This window comes from Chelon labrosus (assembly GCF_963514085.1).
Source record: "Chelon labrosus genome assembly, chromosome: 5".
Taxonomy (NCBI): Eukaryota; Metazoa; Chordata; class Actinopteri; order Mugiliformes; family Mugilidae; genus Chelon; species Chelon labrosus.
The window spans coordinates 13242357-13264103 of record NC_140341.1 but is presented as its reverse complement, the minus strand read 5'-3'; the positions used below and the strand labels follow the sequence as shown (position 1 = coordinate 13264103).

Here is a 21747-nt window from a genome sequence, read left to right as displayed (position 1 = left end):
CCGGCAGGAGTGGTGAACGATAGCTCTCGAGGCTTCTTCATTCACGATGGGGTTCTTGTGAGAAAGTGGGTTCCACACGGTGACGGTTTCATCGGCGACCCCGTTATCCAGATTGTGGTGCCAGCTAAATTTCGCGAAGCAGTGTTGAAGTTGGCACATGATGAGGCTGGTCACTGGGGGGTCCGTAAAACCTATGATCGGGTCCTGCGGCATTTCTTTTGGCCACTCTTGAAAAAAGATATCGCTGTATATATTAGGACATGTCACACGTGTCAGCTCACAGGTAAGCCCAATCAGAACATAGCTGCTGCACCACTGTTTCCCATTCCAGCGGTCAGCCAACCCTTTGAACATCTGATCATTGACTGTGTGGGTCCACTGCCCCCTTCTCGGTCTGGTGCAATTTACCTTCTTACTGTGATGTGTCAAACTACTCGCTATCCAGCTGCATACCCGTTGCGCACGATCACAGCTAGGTCTGTTGCACGTGCACTCAGTCAGTTCATTTCGGTGTTTGGGATTCCGAAAATCATCCAGTCGGATCAGGGTTCGAACTTTTCTTCCCATTTGTTTTCTCAAATCATGAAACTGTTGCACATTAAACACAATAAAGCCTCTGCATACCATGCGCAGAGCCAGGGAGCTCTAGAGCGGTTCCATCAGACGCTGAAGTCCCTGTTGCGTGCTTACTGTGTTGAGATGGAGAGAGACTGGGAGGAAGGATTGCCCTGGTTATTGCTGGCTGCCAGAGAGGTCACGCAGGAAAGTACTGGGTTCAGTCCGAATGACTTGGTCTTTGGGCACAGGGTGCGTGGCCCACTGACTTTGATCTACGATCAGTGGAAGGAAGCAGAAACTCCACAAAATCTGATTATGTTAATGGTTTTCGGCATAGATTGTATGTAGCCGGGGAGTTGGCGAAACAGAAGCTGTCATCTGCGCAGAGTAAGATGAAGAAAATGTTCGATCGACGTGCTGAGCGCCGGTTGTTCAGTGTGGGGGACCGGGTTTTAGCGCTGCTACCTATAATTACTTCACCTTTGCAGGCTAAGTTCTCGGGCCCATATGAAGTAGTGAAGCAGGTATCGGCGCTTAACTATGTCATCTCTACTCCCGAACGCAGAAAAAAGACTCAACTGTGCCATGTAAATCTGTTGAAACCCTTTTACTGTCGTGATTCTTCTAAGTCTTGTGATGCTGCTCTGTCTTCTTCAGGAGGTGCACGTCCAGTTTGTTCAGCGGGAAGAGTGTCTGCTGTCCATGCCCCTCAGTCTGTGGCAGCTGAGGTGGAGGATGGGTTGCCATGTTTGGATCCCACTGTGTTGCAGGGCCGTCTGAAGAACTCGGAGTCCCTGTGTAATTTGAATGCGTTGTTGGGTCATTTGTCGGAGTCAGAACAGACAGATTTATCAGCGTTGATTGGCTCATATCCTTGTTTGTTCCGTGACACTCCCACGCAGACACATTTAATAGAGCACGATATAGAGATAGGCGATGCTCAGCCGGTTAGACAGCGGTTTTATAGGGTAAACCCTGAAAAGCGTAAATATCTTGAATGCGAAATACACTACATGTTGGACCATGGCATTGCTGAGCCCTCATCATCCAGTTGGGCCTCACCTTGTCTTTTGGTGCCCAAATCAGATAACACCCCCAGATTCTGTACTGATTTCCGTAAAGTGAACGCCGTTACTAAGCCTGATTCGTTTCCTCTGCCACGCATGGAAGATTGTGTAGACCAAGTAGGCCAGGCCAAGTATGTCAGTAAATTTGATCTATTAAAGGGCTACTGGCAGGTTCCCTTGTCCAAGCGTGCGCGTGACATTTCGGCATTCATAACACCCAACGGTTTGTTCTCATACAAGGTTATGCCTTTTGGGTTAAGGAATGCTCCTGCGACTTTTCAGAGACTTATGACCATAGTACTGGGGGACTTGGAACGTTGTTCAGTATATCTGGATGATGTGGTTGTATTCTCTGACACCTGGTCTCAACATCTCGAGCGTGTCCGGGCCCTGTTCAGCCGTTTGGCTGAAGCTCATCTCACAGTCAACCTCGCCAAGTGTGAGTTTGCGAGGGCGACGGTAACATATTTAGGTCGGGTCAAGGCTCTGTTCGTCCGGTGCAAGAAAAAGTCCAGGCAGTTAAAAATTATCCTGTCCCAGCAACAAAAAAGGAGCTCATGCGTTTCCTTGGGTTAGTGGGCTATTACAGAAGTTTTTGCAGAAACTTTTCTGAGGTAGTAGCACCCCTTACCGACTTGCTAAAGGCAAAGGCAACTTTTGTTTGGTCTCCCGTGTGTCAGCAAGCTTTTGAGCAGGTAAAGGGATGATGTGTAATGCTCCAGTTCTTGCCGCACCGCGGTTTGATCGCCCGTTTTCTCTGCATGTGGATGCCAGTCATGTGGGTGCAGGTTCTGTCCTTCAGCAGGAAGATGACTTCGGTGTTGCGAAGCCTGTTAGCTTCTTTTCGAGGAAGTTTAATTCTTACCAGCTAAACTACTCGACTATTGAGAAAGAAGCGTTAGCCTTGGTGTGGGCTTTGACACATTTTGATGTGTATGTGGGGTCTGGTGTTGTGCCTGTGGTGGTCTACACTGACCACAACCCTTTAATTTTTCTCAATTCTCTGAAGTGTCCGAATCAGAGATTAATCCGTTGGTCATTACTATTACAATCATACTGGTTAGATATTCGGTACATCAAGGGCTCTGACAATGTCGTGGCAGACGCGTTGTCAAGAGCACCTCACCACTAGTTCTTCCGATGTTTAATTCCGTTACTGATGCATGTTTATTTCTTTACGTCCTTGTTTTTTCCCTTTCCTCTCTTAAAGTGCTTCCTTTGGTACCAGGTTGCTGAGAGGAATGGTTTGACGAGTACTAGAGGTAATGAGCGCATCAGGTCAGTTGGTATGATTGGGGGGAAAAAAAAAAAAAAAGGCTATATACATATAGCCTATTTAGGGCAAACAAATATAGAATATTTTTCTAAATGTTATAGTTGGATATACTTTAGTTGGTTTTTGGGATATTCTGTAATGTCCTCATTATGTATTTTGGTTGGTATTCCAGGATTGGAATCCCTTCTTATGGAGGGGGGTGTGACGGCCACCTGCCACTAGGGCCTGTTGTGTGTTTTCCCTTGTCTTGTCTTCTCTGTTTCTGCAGGTACCTCAGTGGGCGGGGTTAATCATGAGCAACTGGGAGCACCTGGCCAGTCTCCCAGAGCTTACAAAACCTGGCAGTCATGATCCTCACTCTCTCTCTCTCTCTCTCTCTCTCTCTCATCTACCACCTGGACTCCAACATGGGTTTTGGTTGTGTTGGCTTTGGCCTGGTTGTTTTGTTTTAACACCTTTCAACACTATCATGCACCCATCAACAGACACACTGATCTTCACACACAAATCTCATTCATTCTTATGGGTTTTTCTTTTGGTTTGCTTTAATAAATCAGTTGACCTTTGTATTTTACCGCGTTTCTTTGTCGTTTGTCATGGCTTATGAGCCAGGTCGTGACAAACATCACAGTCACTTATCAGCATAACACCTGATATACTTAATCAAAGTAATAACAACAGTTTATGTGATGGTTCTGGAGCTTCCTGGTCAGGAAGTTCAGTAGATCCCTCTGGCTCAACGTCTGGAGCTCCAAAATATTCTAGAATTGCTCCTTAGGTTATCAAGCAAAATAGATCATTAGTGCATATTCCTATTTTATAATTGCAGTGATGTTGCTGTAATACAGAAAATTAAAATTAATCTGTTTTTATATTAAACACTGTCGTACAGTGTGCCCAATAACAAAGTTGTCACTTTTAAGAGTTTTCTGCATTAATTTACACATAGGACTAGTGAAATAAATAAGATAAATGATCCACTGCCACAATAGTCTAAAATAAACACAATGCGTCATATGTATAAATCACTTAAGAGACAAACCTTTCAAATATTTCTTTAAATTATAAAACTGTAGCACACTTCTAATTAGAGGCCTATATAATACACACAAACTTGAAAATGACCATGACAGGACAGACTGTCCATTCACATGCGACATATTCATTTTACATTTGTGAGTTTGTGACGAACAAAGCCTAGCCAGCTAGCTAACATTTATCCAGGGCTAGCTAACTAACATTTATCCAGGACTAGCTAGCTGGCTAGCAGGACAAATAAACAAACTTGCTGTTTCACCTCCACCTATCCAGTCCACGCCACCAACAAATGCCTTTATCTTTTGACCGTTGTTCTTCCGCCGTTTTCTTTTTCTTCCATTTTCCTCGAAACTGAGAAAACTTCTTTTTGATGCCATTATTGTGTTTGTTTTGTTTAATATTGTCGCTAACGGGAAGGATGAGTAGCTGTCAATCATGCCCATCACACCTGTCGGCGGACCGCTACGTCACTCACATTGCGACACTGCGATCCAACGAATATGATGCAGTATTGCCACAAAAACACCAGTCACTGCTTATTATTGCAGTTTATTTTATTTATATCCTACGACGTTTATTTTTAAGCATATAAAGGGATGTAACAAATACACGAGATAGCTACAGATAAAGACAGAACATTTTAATTCTCAGATGAGGATGAACATGCAGCTTTGGGGCCCCCTGGTGGCTTGGGGGCCCTAAGCATTCGCCTATAGCAGGGGTGTCAAACTCATTTTAGTTCAGGGGCCACATACAGCCCAGTTTGATGTCAAGGGGGCCGGACCAATAACACGATAGCATATTTACCTATAAATAATGAAAACTCCAAATGTTTCCCTTTGTTTTAGTGCAAAGAAGTACATTTTGAAAATGTTTACATTTAATGACTGGACGTTTCTTACGAAAAAGAATGCAATTTCTCTTTAGTTCTAGGTTTCAGTGTTGTGTTATGTCCACTAAATCTGTGTGTGAACCCTAGGAATGGCGGTTACTTTTATTGGAAAAATTGCAGTTAATGTCTTCAATGTAATTTTTGCAATTTGCAAATTCATCCTGCGGGCTAGATTAGACCCTCTGGCAGGCCGGTTTTGGCCCCTGGGCCGTATGTTTGACACGTATGGCCTATAGCAAGAAACGGCTCTGTGTTTGAGGTATTACCCCTGTTAGAAACTTACATGTTCAAGATCATATAGTGCTGAACTTTAAAAGTTTACAGTAAATGGTATGTGTGCTCACTAGCATTATCTTTATGTACCTTAAAAACATACACAAAAACAGAAACACTGACTTGACTTTATTGATCAAGTTCTAGTCCCTTTCATAAGGGTTTGGCAATGGTGTTATGAACACAGCATCATCTGTTTCAACAAGAACACATTTAGTTTTAATCATGCCAGGCCAGACAGCATTAACAGGTTTTTTTTTTTTAAATTCTCATATATAAAGTACTTTGTACTGTGAATCTTTACATACAGGCCTGTCTGATTCAGTAAGTACCTCAACTGAAACACAACATAGTTTGGCACATGAACAAAAAGCAGAAATTTGATGTCAAGATAGATAGATAGATAGATAGATAGATAGACAGATAGATAGATACTTTATTGGTCCCGAAGGAAATTCAAGCATCCAGTAGCAGTAACATACATTGAACATACATTAAAGTTAACTTATAACACAGTAACCATACGCTGAAATTGACCTGAGATAAATGTAAATTTAAATGTGTACAGAAAAATCAAAGAAATTAAACATATGTAGTAAAATTAAACATTTGCATAGAATTTAAATATGTACAGAGAAATTAAATATGTGGAGGAGTTGAAACTCTGAAAATTAAAAAATGTGCAGAGGAATTAAACATTTGCCTGCAAAATAAATATATAACTGTGTTAAGTTAACCCGTGCTAATCGTCTATACAAAAAATATATAAAAAAATAGTAACTAGAAATAAAAATGTTTTATATAACTATAAACTATAATTAAAATATAAAGTGACTGTAGAAGTAGAAGTGTTTTTTTACAAATATGAGAAAAAACTACAATTGGGGAGGACTGTGTGCAATTAAATTAGGCTGTAAACAGATGAATGAAACGAATAAATGAATGAAAGTCACAGTCACCACATGTAGCAGAGGTAGACAGACATGGCAATGACAGAGTGTCCAGGAGGTAGTGCAAAAAGATTTGTGCAATCTACACTTGAGCTGTGTTGTTTTCAAAGCCGTTGGATTGTTTCCTGGTGCTTCAGCTCTTTTTTGCTCTCACTCTGCCACACTGCTACCTAACTCCTCTTCTCGCCAACTGTCTCCCTTGGATTCGTGACATGAATTTGCCTTCATACTTTGCCTAACATACTGTAAGCTGCAGAATTTGCACATTATCTGGCGAAAGTTATTGAAGCGTTATGTCTTAACAGATGCTTTGCATACATTCAACACGTTTGTTTAAAAATAACCAAGTCAATAATTAAACTAAACGTATCATCTCTCAAGCATACAGCACTGTTGTATCTCTTCTTTAGTCTGAAATGTCCACATCCAGTTTGCTTGTGGTAGGGTTTTCAGTGTTGAGTTCATCGTCTTCATCTTCACTGTTGGAAGTGTTACTCCAGTGTTCTTCTGTGTTGATTTGGTTATCTTTATTATCATTCTACATGTGAACCAAGGAAAGAGAATGAAAAATGTAGTTAATAAAACGATGACTGAAATTGTGCAGGTGGTTTGTTGTAGCTTTTGCTTTGTACTGACAATGTTGTCATTCGTCTACACTTGGGTTAGACTAGAGGATAGGTCAAAATGTACCACAATTAAGCTAAATTGTCTGTTAGATGGTATGAATGCACTCAACTATTACAGCAAACCTCTAACTACATGTACAGTAAACTACATGTGTGCACTGTTGACACTTTTTGAGGGTGTCACTGGAAGCCCTCTGATGAATATTATATAAATCAGTGACGTGGCATATGACATGTGGTAATGATTATACCTACTTGGGGAGCTGACAGCAGAGTTTAGGGAAGATTCTTAAAATTCAATCAAGCAGGACAAGAATGTTACCCACATACATGGGGGAATGTATCCTGGCAACAGAAGATGTCCTGACATATTTCAAGATTGCAGGTCTGTAATGACTTGGACAAACTGTGTCAATGTGTATTTACCTGTTGAAAGGCAGTATCCAAAAGCCTAGGTGTGGAGGAGCTCCTACTGTTGAATCATCTCTAACTTCTCTGTGGAAAACAATAGGCCGACTCATGAGATCTTGTGTGTTTTCCTGTAGTTCTGTCCTGTCCTGGAAAGATGGGGTGTTCAAATATGAATGTCAATAATTACTCAAGTCATTTCATTCCCCATGGGTATACTGAGTGCGTTTTTAACATAAAATCATCCCAACAGTTTTTGGGAAGATGCCTCCAAAAGAGATACATAGTGCATGGGTAGCAATTACCTTTGAAAACAAAACCAGATTCAACATTTCGCCTTAAATTACTATAAATATTTGTACAATTTATATATATTCAAAACTACAAATTGATGAATTCAATCAAAGTTGCTAAACTAAATGTATTACAAATTAATGCAACTAGTAATTTATATAGTTCCCCAATAAACTAAAATAAAACATTACATGACCTTTTCAACTGATGATTTTTCTTACATATCAAACCAGTTCAACATAAATATGCAACTGGAAACGGCCATTTAATATAAAGCTAGACACATGATAATCTTGGAGCTAACCTCACATCACCAGCAGCCTGTGGAAAGTAATGGAATGGAATATTCTACCAACTGTGTTGAACATAAAGCTCTGCTGCACTGTAAGCAGCAAGCTGTGTTCAGATAGACATCATGAAATCATAACAGTCTTAATTCATTATCTGTTACTTACTTTTACTTTCCATCTTTACTTGGTAGTCCTTGAAGTCCCTGCTGTGTAATCCTCCAAATATCTTTTATAAGGTCTACGACGTTTCGCGATGTTAGCTCTAATGAGCTAATTCAGAAGCTTCTCCAGCTCTCGCTGTCACAGTGTTGCGACGCGACTCGCGCACATAAACTGTACAGTCGGGCATCCAATGGGAGCCTAATTTCAAACTGGCGTCCATCGCTGCAGGTAACGATCTTGTTTTCCAAAGAAAAACCAACGGTCCCGTTCTCAACAAGGAAAGAAGGAGAAAACGACATGGAGGTGAAGTGGAACATTAAAGGCAGAGAAAAGTCAGACGGTCCAGCAAAGGTTTTAATGTTTGATGGTAAGTTGTTGCATTTTATTTCTTCCCAGTTACCTTGATAGCATTGATTTAATCTGTCACTTTGTCATAGCCCAGTTGTTTGCACGTGACGTCACCGCCGGCATGCTGCTCATTGTTTTCCATCAGTTACTCTCTAGCTCAGGGATGGACAACTGGCGGCCCGGAGGCCACACACGGCCCGCGACCTCACTCGGAGTGGCCTTTAGATTAATTTTTGATAATTATAAAAATATGTCCTCTGAATCAGTTGTAATGACACAGTTGGCCACTAGATGGTGCCTCTAATGCAGACGCCACCTCGTGCACGCTTCCACCGGGTCCAGACGTTGAGCCTTGGCAAAACTCGATCAGAAAACCGTGTGTGTGTTTCAGGTGAAAAGGGAAGAAGATTATCTGTTCACAGAATTTAAAAGCAAACCTATGTGCTTAGTCTACTTAGAGACGTTATCTGACATGAAAGCTTATAATTTAAGTTGCCGCTACAACACGTTGCACAAAGCTAAATACGCGAAGTATACTGAAGCTGCAAGGGCTGCTATCGTAGCGGACCTTAAATCAAAAGTACGCAAACAACAGCGACTTTTTACCAGTGCCCACTGCTGGTAGTGGTGAGGTAGAGTGGGTATACAGGGAAAATGTTGAACTCTTTCTTAGTGTAAAAATGCACAAATTAGTTCTTGCAATTAATGTCCGTCTAATGTTCTGCAGGTTTCTGACATCCTTGAAGAGGATGATGATTTGTATGTTTTATTTTCATGAGCCCTTTGCACTAAAAAAAAATAAAAAAAAAAATAAGTGGTTATTTTTGTTTGCTTCAATAAACATATATATATATATATACACACACACACACACACACACATATTTAAAATGGCAGTTTTATCATATATGGTTAAGTGTGCGGTCCTATGTGGCCCTCTGGTAGTGTCGATGAAAAATTGTGGCCCCCTCCATCATTTAAGTTGCCCATCCCTGGTCTAGCTGATTCAGGTGTGATGTATGTGCATTCCCTCTATAGAATTTTTTTCCTGATTGCATTTAAGTTCAGAAATGTACCTAATAAACCATCCTTCATGCCTCATTCACAAGTGTGTTAATTGTGGATGGTGAATAAAAATAACATTGAAGTAATGTTGTGTGTTTTTTTCCCTCACAGTCCATGCCCAGGCCAAGTTCCCTGACACCACCATGCAAGATGTGACACCAATCAGAAGAAAGAAATGCAACAATATAAGCTATGCCAAGCAAGTAGCTGAAAAGAAGTCGTAAAAGTAATGTTTTTGTTTCTGTCAAGGTATTTATTATTTTTGGTTCCAAAGACATGCACTTTTCTTTTATCTTTTTTTTTTTTTTTGACAAGGAAGGACTTCAGTTCTCAGTTGGAAACACTGTTTTGTTTACATTTTTACATGCAAATGTGAACTTTTTCATTTTTCAGCAAAGAAGCACTTGATTTCATAGAAGCTCTTTGTTTTTGAAATGCACATCTTTAATGAGTTAAGCAGGTATTTGTAAATACTCTGTATGGTATGTTTTAAAATGTTCTATAAATATATCAAACTTGTTGTCAACATTCTGTCTTGTGATTTTGTAAATACATTGCAGTTTAGTGTACACACAGTATGGGTTAACTTTAAGAATACTTTAAGAAGTATATTTCAAGTATATACACTACTCACAATAAGTTAGGGATATTGTGAGAGACTCAGTGGATGTCATACATACGGTGTTTGTTTCACTTCAGAGAGTTTTGGGATAAGGAGGCAATTGTATTGGGGTGATAGACACACCTCATTTTGTGTTCTCCACGTAATGGTCTCACTGTGTACAGTGTGCCTTACATATTGGGGCCAATACCAAAAACTACTAAAAGACAACCCTTTTCAATGTGGCATCAATTTCAACATTCTGTGGGTATAAAATGCTGGTATTGTCAGTAAGTCATTCCAAGTTCATTATTCAAACAGCCATGAACACACAACGTCACTTAACGGACGAGCAGCGCCACCTGGCCATAGCGCGCCTTCGGGTCGGTGGCAGGCAGTCAGATGTTGCTCGTGAACTTGGTGTGTCTCAAAGTGTCAAGTATACTTAATAAAATGAACTTAAAGTATACTACTTTTTGCTAAGGGAATGGTAACTGACAGTTTTCTAGAGCCTGTTACAAGCCATCCACTGATTTTGATATTATTCAACATTATCATTATTCTTTTTGTTAGGAATGCCAAAAAGGAAAAATCAGCAGAAGATTGACTTATTTTTCCACTCAAACTGTCATGGTAGATGACAGGAGGGAAACAGAAAGCTGTCAATCCATAAATGCACTAATTCAATTTTATAGTAGTACATATTCTTGCATTAATGCCATGTAAGTGTTCATTTACGTAACTTAAAGCTATTTGTTGGAGCTCAAAACTTTCTTTTCAGTGAAGAAAATCCCCTACATCAACTCATCCCTTTTACTGCTCTTGGAAATTAGAAAATAATAGAAATGAAGACAATGAAATGCAACAAAACTTTAAAAGAAAAAAAAGTATGATAAAGGCTAGGATGAAAGATTAGTTAAAACAGATTAGAACAACAAAATATATGTGAAATAATTAATAAAAAGCAGATAAAAGAACAACAAAAGAAATGAATGTTTCCTCATCAAAATCAAGGCTGCAGAGGTTTGTTCTAAGTTTACATAAAATATTTCAACACTTCCATGGAGATGATGGAGGGAGAGAACAGGAGAGAAGAGAGAGAGAACATAAAAGAAGAAGAAAGGGAGAACATGTGAGGAGAGAGAGGGAACACAGTGTTCTTGTCATTCAGACTTGTTCCTAATAAAACATAAATTAATTGCTTTATGCCATGGTATGTGATTGTTTGTGAATATCTTGGGTTATATAGCGTTGTGCTATAATGTACATTTTGAACGCAACATTATTTGCATATCCTCATGAAGAAAATCTAGAAATGCATTGCATTAGTTTTGGAGACTGAAACAGGGGCCAAAGGTGGTTGCAGTGCCCATGTGCTACCCAAAGAACCCCCCCACTTTTAAAATTACTGCTCCACCCCTGCCACCCGCTGCTTCAGCGTGCTCTCTGGATCTCACGCACAACAGTAAATACACAAAAACACTGATATACTTGTTTTACTATACCCGTGACTTCTTTTGTCTTTCCCTGTTACCGTAAAACTTCTTTATTTCTGCCCCTACTGGTCACTTCTTTTCAATACAACACACGACATAGAGGGGTGCTTTAACATCCAGACACTCAGGCAATGTGGGCCTAAGTATCTAGATGAGGGACCTTTAAACCCACCTCTTCACTGCAGACTTTCAGAGCTTTCACTTTTTCACCTTCCCCAAGCTAGGGAACTATAACCCGAACTTTCTCTGGAGCTGTCTCTTTTATGCTTGGATCCTCAAGTGAGGGAACTATAACCCAAACTCCTAGACTGGGGTTATTTTTGGGGGCTGACCCCTCCGGCCGTAAAACCGTGCCAGCCGTGCCTGAATTTACTTTTCTTTACTCTTTTTATTTCTAATCCGTACAAATTCTCTGCGTTTTTAGTTCTATAAAAACAACACTACTGTTGGATCATACTCTCACAGCCATAAAATGTCTCAAAAGACATGCAGAAATTGGTTTAAAAGGTTTTCTGCTTACCTATTATTTAGTTGCGGCCGCTGTCTGTAAGAGACGTTCCTCCAGTGTAACTATTCCTTTCCAGGTATCCTGGACGAGCCCCCAATTTGTCGAAGGATGAATTTTTCCCTCTCCTTCAGCCCAGGTTCTTTATACCTAATGGAAAGGTTTGTTCGACTATGAATAGACCACCCGACAACTTCTCTCTAAATGACAGTTTATTCAGGATGCAGAGAATAGGTACAGAGTCAGCGCTGAGACTTCAGCTTAACCACCTTATGGGTAGAAAAGGAGAAGCCCCCAAGTATGTGTGCACAGAAGTTTTATTCTATCTGGGCTCCACTCGAGGACGATAGGGTATCAGTAGTTTTCATGTATCAGTAGTTTTCAATGTTTAGCTGAGGCCAGCTCTAACTGGTTTCTAGAAGGTGAAATATTACAGTATGGTGCATCCTATCTCGTGAGCAAGGCTGCAGCAAAGCGGTAAACAACCCCGTATATGGTATGATAGAAGAAGAGCACTTCTTTCTGTTTTTGCCCTCACATAACTCTTTAATATCTGACAGTGCATTATCCAGTTCAGTCGTTGTCTGTATGAGTAAGTTGTTGAGCTATGCTGGCAATTTTCCATCACCTTCTCCCAGTCAGTAGCTTGTGTCACCTTTTGAATGAAATCACCCACTCCTTGCCACGTTCCCTGCTTGGGCTTTGACAGAGATACGTGGGCAGGCGAGTGATTTCGGGGCAATTTCCATGCCTCAGCTGTCAACTGCACTGTTGCCCCACAGTATCCTTCTTCATCCCAGTAAAGTGTTTTTAGAACCAGTTTCGAATTGGTCAGTTTGTGACATTGCTTTTCATATAACAGGTCTGGGTATGGGGTGTAGTTAAAGTACAGAGTACAATGCACGTCCCCTGGTTGCTGGAGATCTGTGTGGATGTGTGGAGTTTGCATGTTCTCCCTGTATGAACGTGGGTTCTCTCCGGGTACTCCCACCGTCCAAAGACATGCTAGTTAGTTTAATTGGTCATTCTAAATGGCCGTGATTGTGAATGGTTGTCTGTCTCTCTGTGTTAGCCCTGCGATAGACTGGTGACCTGTCCAGGGTGTACCCCGCCTCTCGCCCGATAGAAGATGAATGAATGAACTTGACTCCACTCATGTGTACAGTAAATAATAATGGAGCTTTGTCAGCTGGAAATCAGCATCGATCCACTGTGTGGTTGGATTTGTTTTTATTTTTATTAAGAAAAATTGATGACGTTAGAAAAATATTGCTGTCTGTTTAAGAAAGACGGTAGTCTTAATTGAAGCTGTGCACGGCTGTGGATGTGTGCCACTGAACGGGCACGTCGCCACAAAAGGTGAAAAGCAAAACAAAAAGATGAACGTTTGTCTTGCTTTTTTTTTTCTCAATGGCACGCGATCTACCCGCACTGCCTTCGCGATCTACCGGTGGATCAACGTAATGGGCATCAGCACCATCACTGGGAAACTTCCTTGCTTGGATGTTTGGATTTCAGGTGATACATTAAACCCAACTTTGCAGATGCACGCCTCTTGAAATTTCAGCATCACACGTTTTGCAAATTGCTATCAGTGGGTCTTTATATATTTATATAATACTTTATATATTGAAATACATCCACACGGCAGACATGGCCGTGCTGGCTGCGGTTGTTGCTTGCGTCATCACAACATCCTGTTTCGGCCGTGTTGTTTCGGCGATAAAAGTATTTTGGCCGTAAACCGAAAATGCACTTTTCAGTGGCCGAATATTTGGTGCATCCCTAATAAAATGTAAAACTCACTTCAGCTTCACCACATAGGCAACCCATTTCTTTGTCGCAGTGATTTAGGTTTGTTCAACACATCGCCTTTTGTAATGCAACCTGTTTAAATATTTATATTGAGCAGAGACTTAACCCCTTAACGCCTGAATTGATTTTTCAATTATATAAAGAGATGAAATATTTGTATTTGTGCTTACCACTCCGACCAGTCCTACGAGAAACTAGTGCTTGCAAAAGGTTCCTAGGAATTTTTTGAATGTGCACAAACCGACACTGGAGTATTATATGCGTTATTTCGGCTGCAGTCTAAGCAGAAACAGTGTGTCGCGAATTCGCAATACTAGGCGTTAAGGGGTTAACTACTTATACACATGTATTTGGGACCAAACCTTATTCAGAGTATCAGCATTAGCTCATGTCATCTCAAATGATTCTCCACAAACATCAACAGAACCTTATTGATGACAGTATTTATGGACGCAGATGAAAAGATGGCATCATCGTCATCGCAGTGACGGCAGAGTGTGAGACAGGACCTGATCAAGGGAGACAGGAGGTCACCATGCATCTGTCCAGAAGGTTCATCTTCCTCTTCCTAGCACTGTCTGTCCTCATCCTCCTGCTGAGATACATCCAGACTGTAAAGGTGAGGAGAGAAGTGGGTTTAAATTAATTTATCTTCCCCAGTGGGAAATGGTTAAATGGTTATGTACAGTATCTCTGGACCAATGCTGCACATTATCAGCAGAGTTATAGCCCAAATGTATTGTACACGAGTTAAAAGTATATATTACAGATAATCAACTGCTTTTTCTTTTCATTGTGTGCTGTGGTGGATAATAAGAAATCAGAACACCCTGGTATTGCTGTGTGTTTAAGACATAAGACATGTTTATTAATCCCACATATGGGAAATTACCTTGTTACAGCAGCACGGAATTTGGCAAAATATATAAACAAAAACAATAACGACTTTGACAGGGGAATTTACCAAAAAACACAATACAAATTTGAAAATATATACAAAAAAATAACACTGAAAAATATATAGAGAAAATAGAAATATAAAGACATTCTGTATATACAGCGTGGTGGTGGAAAAACCTTAATAAATAATTGCTAAAACTTAAAAAACTGTAAGATGGTGAGGTAGTGGTTTGTGCAAAATAAGGCAGTGCAAAAAGGCAGATTTATTTGTGCAAAAATGACAGTAAAAACCACAACGAAGCCAAGTCTAACATGTGGGTTATTGTTGACTCAGGCTGGTGTCGTACAGCCTGATGGCAGTTGGAATGAAGGACCTGCGATAGCGTTCCTTCTTGCTAGCGTGGATGGCATGCAGCAATCTGCTGCTGAAGGAGCTGCTTACTGTTTCCTACAGTCTGATGCAGTGGGTGAGAGGGGTTGTTCATGATTGTCAGCTTGGCCAACATCCTCCTCTCACCCACCTCCTAGATGGAGTCCAGAGAGCAGTCCAGGACAGAGCCTGTCAACATCTGTAGATGGGCTGACAGCCCAGACAAAGCTGTCAGCCCATCTAAGCGTTGGGAGTGCCAAATGAGCAAATGATACAAAGTGTAGATCTGTTTTATACTTCTTATCCACTGGAGGTCACATTGTTTACTCCTTTCAACCATCTGTCTGGCTCCTAGGTACAGGCCCTGAAAGCATAAGCCATGTGTAATGATTGTGTGAAAAACTTACATTATAGTGCTTTACCAATATACCCCACATGAAAGTAGGAAAACTGCTCCAAAGTGCTCCAAACAATGACAGAAAATCTGCAATTTTTGACAAGATTGCCTCACTCAAGAGGACAAAACTGTCCCTGGGTAACCATCCAAGAAGAGTGACTAAGATAAACACCGTTGCATGATGGAAAAATACACAAAAAGAATAAACAAATGTTAAATTAATATCAAAGCAACAGAAGCCAAATTATTTAGTATTTTAGCCATAGTTTTGGTCTAATTCCAAACAAATTTCTCATAATGCAACCCATATGCTCTCAGTCTGATAAAAATCGTGCAGCTCCACCCCCATCAGGATTGTTTACACCTCATATTTTTCACTCTGGTTGCATTACTCATTAGTCCATAGTGTGCCAACCACTCTACTCTTTACTACACTTTCTTTCTCTTTAGAACTGGAACTCCCACATGATTTCAGCCCTCTACCAGCTGCAGAACAGGACCCAGTCGTCCTTCATCTCAGAGAACCTCCCTACTTTTCATCACAACCACACCTTCTGTGCCCATCTGGGCCAGAAAGTCTCTCCTGAAGATGAACTGGAAGAGCGCCACCTGTTGGACTCTATCGCCTGGCCTTTGCCCTCATCTCACTCTACACCTACCGCCCTCCGTAACACTAGTGACCCCGTGCACAGCGTCTTCACCATCCTTCCCAGCAAGGGAGTTAGAGAGTGGCACGTTGGGGACCAGCTGGAGGCCCTTGTCCAAATGCATGACTTTGATGGTCATCCCAAGCATTACGGTGGGGACTTTATCTTGGCCAGGCTGCACTCTCCGGAGCTTGGAGCTGGTGTAGCAGGCACAGTGGTGGACCACAGGAATGGATCTTATTCCGCCCTGTTCCCGCTCCTCTGGGTGGGGTCAGCGCAGGTTGAGATAACGCTGGTGCACTCCAGCGAGGCCATTGCTGTGCTGCGGCGGCTGAGGGAGGAACGGCCTGATCGGGTGTATTTCAAGAGCCTGTTCCGCTTGGGCCTCTTGTCAGAAACTACTGTGTGCAACATACACTTGCCCCCTGGCCAGCAGCCCCTGTGCAACTACACAGACCTTTACACAGGCGAACCCTGGTACTGCTATAAGCCCAAGAATCTGAGCTGTGACACCAGAATCAACCACGCCATGGGAGGCTACACGACAAACCTCATCACCAAGGAGGAAGCACTGCTCTTCCAAAGGTTTGTAGAGTTAACTAATCCCATAGCTCATTCTTTGTTTATTCTGAATATATACCAGCCAGCACATTAGTAATGAAATCATCAGTGTTATTCACGTCAGTGGTTGGTGGTTTAAATGTTGGCAGAATTGTGTATAGATGGACACCGTCAACAGTTCCTCTAACCCTCTTAAAATTATTCCCAAATAAAGTGGAAGTGAGCGTTGCGTTCTTGTGCTTGTAATGTATTTTGCAACCAGGGTCAGTGCAGTAATGAACATGTGGTAGAGGCATAGTGACGATGTCCTGCCACCAGTTGTGACCCCTTCAGCCCAGGAGCCACATGATTTATGGCATTTTGGGCCCTTACTGGATAGTCAACAGTGGAGAAAGGCAGGAATTAATGAGGCAAGAACTTACACAAAGGCTGCAAGCTGGAATTAACCCTGTGCCACTGCAGTGAGGACTAGAGTCTCAGTTTATGGGGCGTCATGCAAGTTATAAGGACACTGCTGGCTGCCACAATCTGGACTCACTCACAGCTTTACTCATCTTGGTATTGTAATAAATGCGGGTTTTCACCTTTAGCTATAAAAGCTAAGGATGTCAGAACCTCTGAACAAACACATGGACAGGGATGATGTACAATAGGGAACAATATTTATTAATAATTAGCAAAAGCTCATAAAACACGTGGGGGCTCCGATCTGACAGAGAGATGCCGGTCGGGGGCGCAGGCTTCCTTCTGGAGGGTCACAACAACGACAGGCTCGCCTCTAATACAACTCAGTGACAATCCACTACACATCGGCTAGCTTCACTAGCATCTAAGGCACGCTTTCAACACAGCACGCGGAATGAGAACAACAATGAGTACAACAACTCACCTTTCTGTAACAGATAACTCCATGTTAGTCATGGTAATGGACACTATTGCACCTTATCATCCCTGTGTATATAATATATATTCTTCCATCTCTATTTCTTGTACATTTGTCTATATACTAATATGCATTGTACATTGTACATTTTGCTTATACTATTTTATTTTACTAGTTTTTATTTACTTATTTTTATTTTATTTAATCTTTCTTTTATCCGTGGTTCTTAAGAGTGTTACTGCTACTGTAACCAAGCAATTTCCCTTGTGGATGAATAAAGTTTATCTAAGTCTAAGTCTACGTCTAACCCACTGCACATCAGGCTAGTGTCACTAGCTTTTAAGGCACGCTTTAAACACAGCACGCAGAGTCCATACACTACCCCACACATGACTAACCTGCAGCATATGGCACATATACATACAAAGTTGAATAAAGGATTGTACTTAGCTCGCCCGCTCGGCGAGACCCTCCCCCGGGGTCTGAGCTTGTACCGCCGTCCAACTCCCCGGACGGCGAGAACAGGAACTGGCTGGCGATGGGAGCTGATGGCCGCACGGCACTCTCTACAAAGGGCCCTGATCTAGCTACAGGAGGCAACCAGCCTCCCCTCCTAACACGTGAACCACCAACTCCCCCTGGCTACCTATGTTCATCGCCGGCAGCTCTATATCATTGCGAACGACACCCTCCCCCGCTAGCAGAGTACCGTGTCGCCGAACGTGTTGCTCCTCTCCCCCCACGCCACATCTCCCGCACTTACCAGACTGTCTCTCCCCACATCATCCCTCCCAGCTGCACCACATCAGTAATAAGGAGTCCTGCTCCTGACGTCACCCACCGGGTCTCTCCTAATGTCACCACAGTATCATTGGCCAGGCGTATCTCCAACTCTGATGCACAGACTGTAGTTGCAAATAATTTCACCAGCCATGTAAGATGTCAACATTTCTGATATAGCCTACCTTTAACTCAGAGGTTGCGCTAGACTTTTTCGTTGTCTGTCATTTTGACTGACAGGGTCATAACGGTCAATGACAGAAAATATTCGTTTAACGCGACCCCTGCTTTAACTTCTGGGGAACTGTCATGTCCTCCATCTTTATATATCATCTATGGTTTTAGGGAGACCAGTTTGCTTATGTAAAGAACTGCTGAAGAAAAGAGTGAGGTACCGGGCAGGGACAGTTGTAGCCTGTACCTCTTTACTTCAACACGTAATCTAGGTTCTTGGAGTCTATTGGTATCTGGAATATCTTCAAAGTCGAGAAGTTTATTCTTAAAAAGATACAAACTCGAGTCTGATTCTTGGTGCTATGCGAGTTCAGACTGATTTCATGGTGTCACGCATCTGTTTTTATAGTGTGTGGTGCCTCATTAACATATGGGACTGGACACTGCCCTTTATCAGAAAATAAGGTACTTTTGCCCTGGAAACAACCGTGTCTTCTTGTATCAGGTTTGCTCTCCCTACTGACAATAATTGTGTCCAAACACAGACCTTATTTCATCCATCACTTGTCACAATTATGTCCACTCCTTATCTCATGTATATTTTTAAAAAAGGATTCCATATATGGTCTGGTTGGTTCTGTATATTGCTCATATATATCAATTAGATGTCAGTTGGACGTTCCAGATGTCAGTTAAATGTCAATTAGATGTCAGGCCACTCTGTCCATTTCCCTATTATATGAATAAATGTTCAAATATCATAAGCAAGAGGTTAAACAATTTTCAAAAACTTTCACCAGGCAGTACTTTCACTTCTGATTTCTCTCAACAAAACACAGTCCACAAATAGAACATTAATCCACCCCTGAAAGTTCTGTTCTCGTGAATTATTCAGCGGTAAAGTCTAAATACTTGAGACAGTAGATAAAAGATAGCCTTTACTGTAACAGTGAACAATATGTTGCTTTTTTTTTGTCTTAGTGGTGTAAACATCAAAGTTCACATACACGCTTCAGGACCCGACAGAATCAATGTGCTGCCACAGAAAGGTAGGGTATACCTGCAGAGTGACATTTGTAGTTTGTGCATTCTTTGAGTTATTCCAGTCAACTCATTTGTCTCACCTTGTATCAGATACAGAAGTAGTGGAAGAAAGCAGCACCATGAAACCAGAACCAAACAATTTAGCACCATCTGGATATTACTATAAAGACTCATGGAGGCCGTTAGCTGGCGCTACGATGCGTCAGTTTAATCAGTCATCTTCCGTCACTCAGTGTTTGAAGAACAAAGTGATCCACATGTACGGAGACTCCACTGTCCGCCAGTGGTTTGAGTACCTCATTGCTTCTGTACCAGGTGAGTGTTTTTGTCTCATCCTGAATTACTCTTTTCCGTTCCATTTTAACTTTAATTTATTGTATCTTATCCAGAGTTAAAGGAGTTCAACTTGCACAGTCCTAAAAATGTCGGGCCATTCATGGCGATAAACATCACCCATAATATTCTCATGAAGTACCGCTGTCATGGCCCTCCCATCCGCATCTTACCTGTTGTGTCTAGTGAGTTACGGTACATTTCAAATGAGCTGGACGGCCTCTCCGGGGGCCCCAACACTGTGGTGGTCCTCAGCATCTGGGCCCACTTCAGCACCTTTCCAGTGGAGGTATACATACGGCGGCTTCGCCACATTCGTCGGGCGCTGGTGAGGCTCATGGACCGAGCACCGGGGACCCTTGTAGTGATCCGATCAGCCAATGTCCAAGGCGTGAGCCAGTGGTCGAGTGTCTACAACAACGACTGGTACTCGCTGCAGATTGACATGGTGCTCAAAACCATGTTCAAGGGACTGAACGTTCTGGTGGTGGACGCCTGGCAGATGTGTTTGGCACACCACCTCCCTCATAACTTGCATCCTCCTCCAGTCATTGTCAAGAACATGATAGACATGCTTTTGTCTTACATTTGCCCAGAGAACAAGAACAGGCAAAATTAAAAATGCAGCGATGATAGTGGGTTTGTTGTTGAAGGAAACTGGGGACTTTATCATGTTAATCAGTCAAGACACTGTCCAGACTTTAATGCTTATCTGTTTTATATAACTTTGAAACCCACACATTATTTTGTTCGGGCAATGCCAAAGATTTTGGTGCTGCTCAGCTTTTATTGTTACCAAAGTCTTTTGTGTGTTTGTATGTGTGTGTGTGGGAGCATTTTTCATTTTATTTTTCTGCCAAAGCTGAAGACTCCCAGAGTTCAGGTGTCAAAGATTTCTCTCAGGCTGTTCTTTGTTAAAAAATATATATATATGTGTGTTTCGTCCTGAGCCAAATTCACTGTTAATGTAAAGCAGCACTTCAAGTACAGCTTTCTGAGTGTCACAACACTGTGGTTAAATTCATACCTTAACTTATTGTTATGTGGGGCATGGGAGCGCAGTGCATCCCGTGTAGCATACCTGAGAACGTCAGCTGTTTGTATATATTTTCAGAAGCAGAAGTAAAGTTTTTCTAAACTTATGCACACCTGGAAGTCCATTTGTGTATCCAAGTGTGCAACATATTCATTCATTCATTCATCTTCTATACCCGCTTATTCCTGTTAAGGGTCGCGGGGGTCTGCTGGAGCCTGTCTCGGCTGTCATCGGGCGAGAGGCGGGGGTACACCCTGGACAGGTTGCCAATCCATCGCAGGGCTGACACAGAGACACAGACAACCATTCACACTCACACTCACACCTACACCTACGGCCAATTTAGAATCACGAATGAACCTAATGAGCATGTCTTTGGACGGAGGAAGCCGGAGTACCCGGAGAGAACCCACGCAGACACAGGGAGAACATGCAAACTCCACACAGAAAGGCCCAGTCAGCCCATGGATTCAAACCGGTGACCTTCTCGCTATGAGGCATCAGTGCTAACCACCTCGCCACTGTGGTGTTTTATATAAATATAAATGACAATAACAACAACAAATAACAACATGTTTAAAACGGTATTAGCAAGCTAGCTTAGCCCCGTAGTTAGCTGCACTCTCCACCGTATAGTAACCACCACGTCCCGCTAGTCTCGTTTTATACTACACGGTGAACACGAGTCCTCTGCGCACTACATTCACTGAACATGCTGCACGGATGTTAACAAGACAGTTATTTTAGCAATACAGTTACTAAACGTGAATCAAGTCATCTGCCCTGAGTGAGTAGCAGTTCTGTGTGTACAGTAGATTCGCGAGTCTTTCGTGATTGGCTGATTCTAGGTTCATTGGGTGATTCGCAAACCTAGCGAATCTTGCAGTAGTTTAGCAAATCGTGATTTGTTGCAAGATTCGCTAGATTCGCTAGATTTGCGAACCTTCACAAACCTAGTG

At 41.9% G+C, this 21747-nt stretch overlaps 1 protein-coding gene and 1 pseudogene across 3 annotated transcripts in view; both read left to right on the top strand.

Moving 5' to 3' along the window:
* Positions 1–21747, top strand: part of LOC311488796 (NXPE family member 3-like) — a 148469-nt pseudogene that overhangs the window by 103678 nt on the left and 23044 nt on the right. The gene's annotated exons all lie outside the window — the stretch shown is intronic.
* LOC311487958 (NXPE family member 3-like) lies at positions 5179–21538 on the top strand. 2 transcript variants are annotated; one of them, XM_084544433.1, is made up of 6 exons: positions 5179–13366; positions 14120–14282; positions 15781–16562; positions 19357–19424; positions 19516–19734; positions 19809–21538. In XM_084544433.1, exons 2-6 carry the CDS (start codon positions 14199–14201, stop codon positions 20369–20371), a joined length of 1716 nt encoding a protein of 571 aa, XP_084400559.1. In that variant the 5' UTR covers positions 5179–13366; positions 14120–14198; the 3' UTR covers positions 20372–21538. The 2 variants fall into 2 exon arrangements, with proteins under 2 accessions (XP_084400559.1, XP_084400558.1); XM_084544432.1 differs by having other exon boundaries at positions 19510–19734.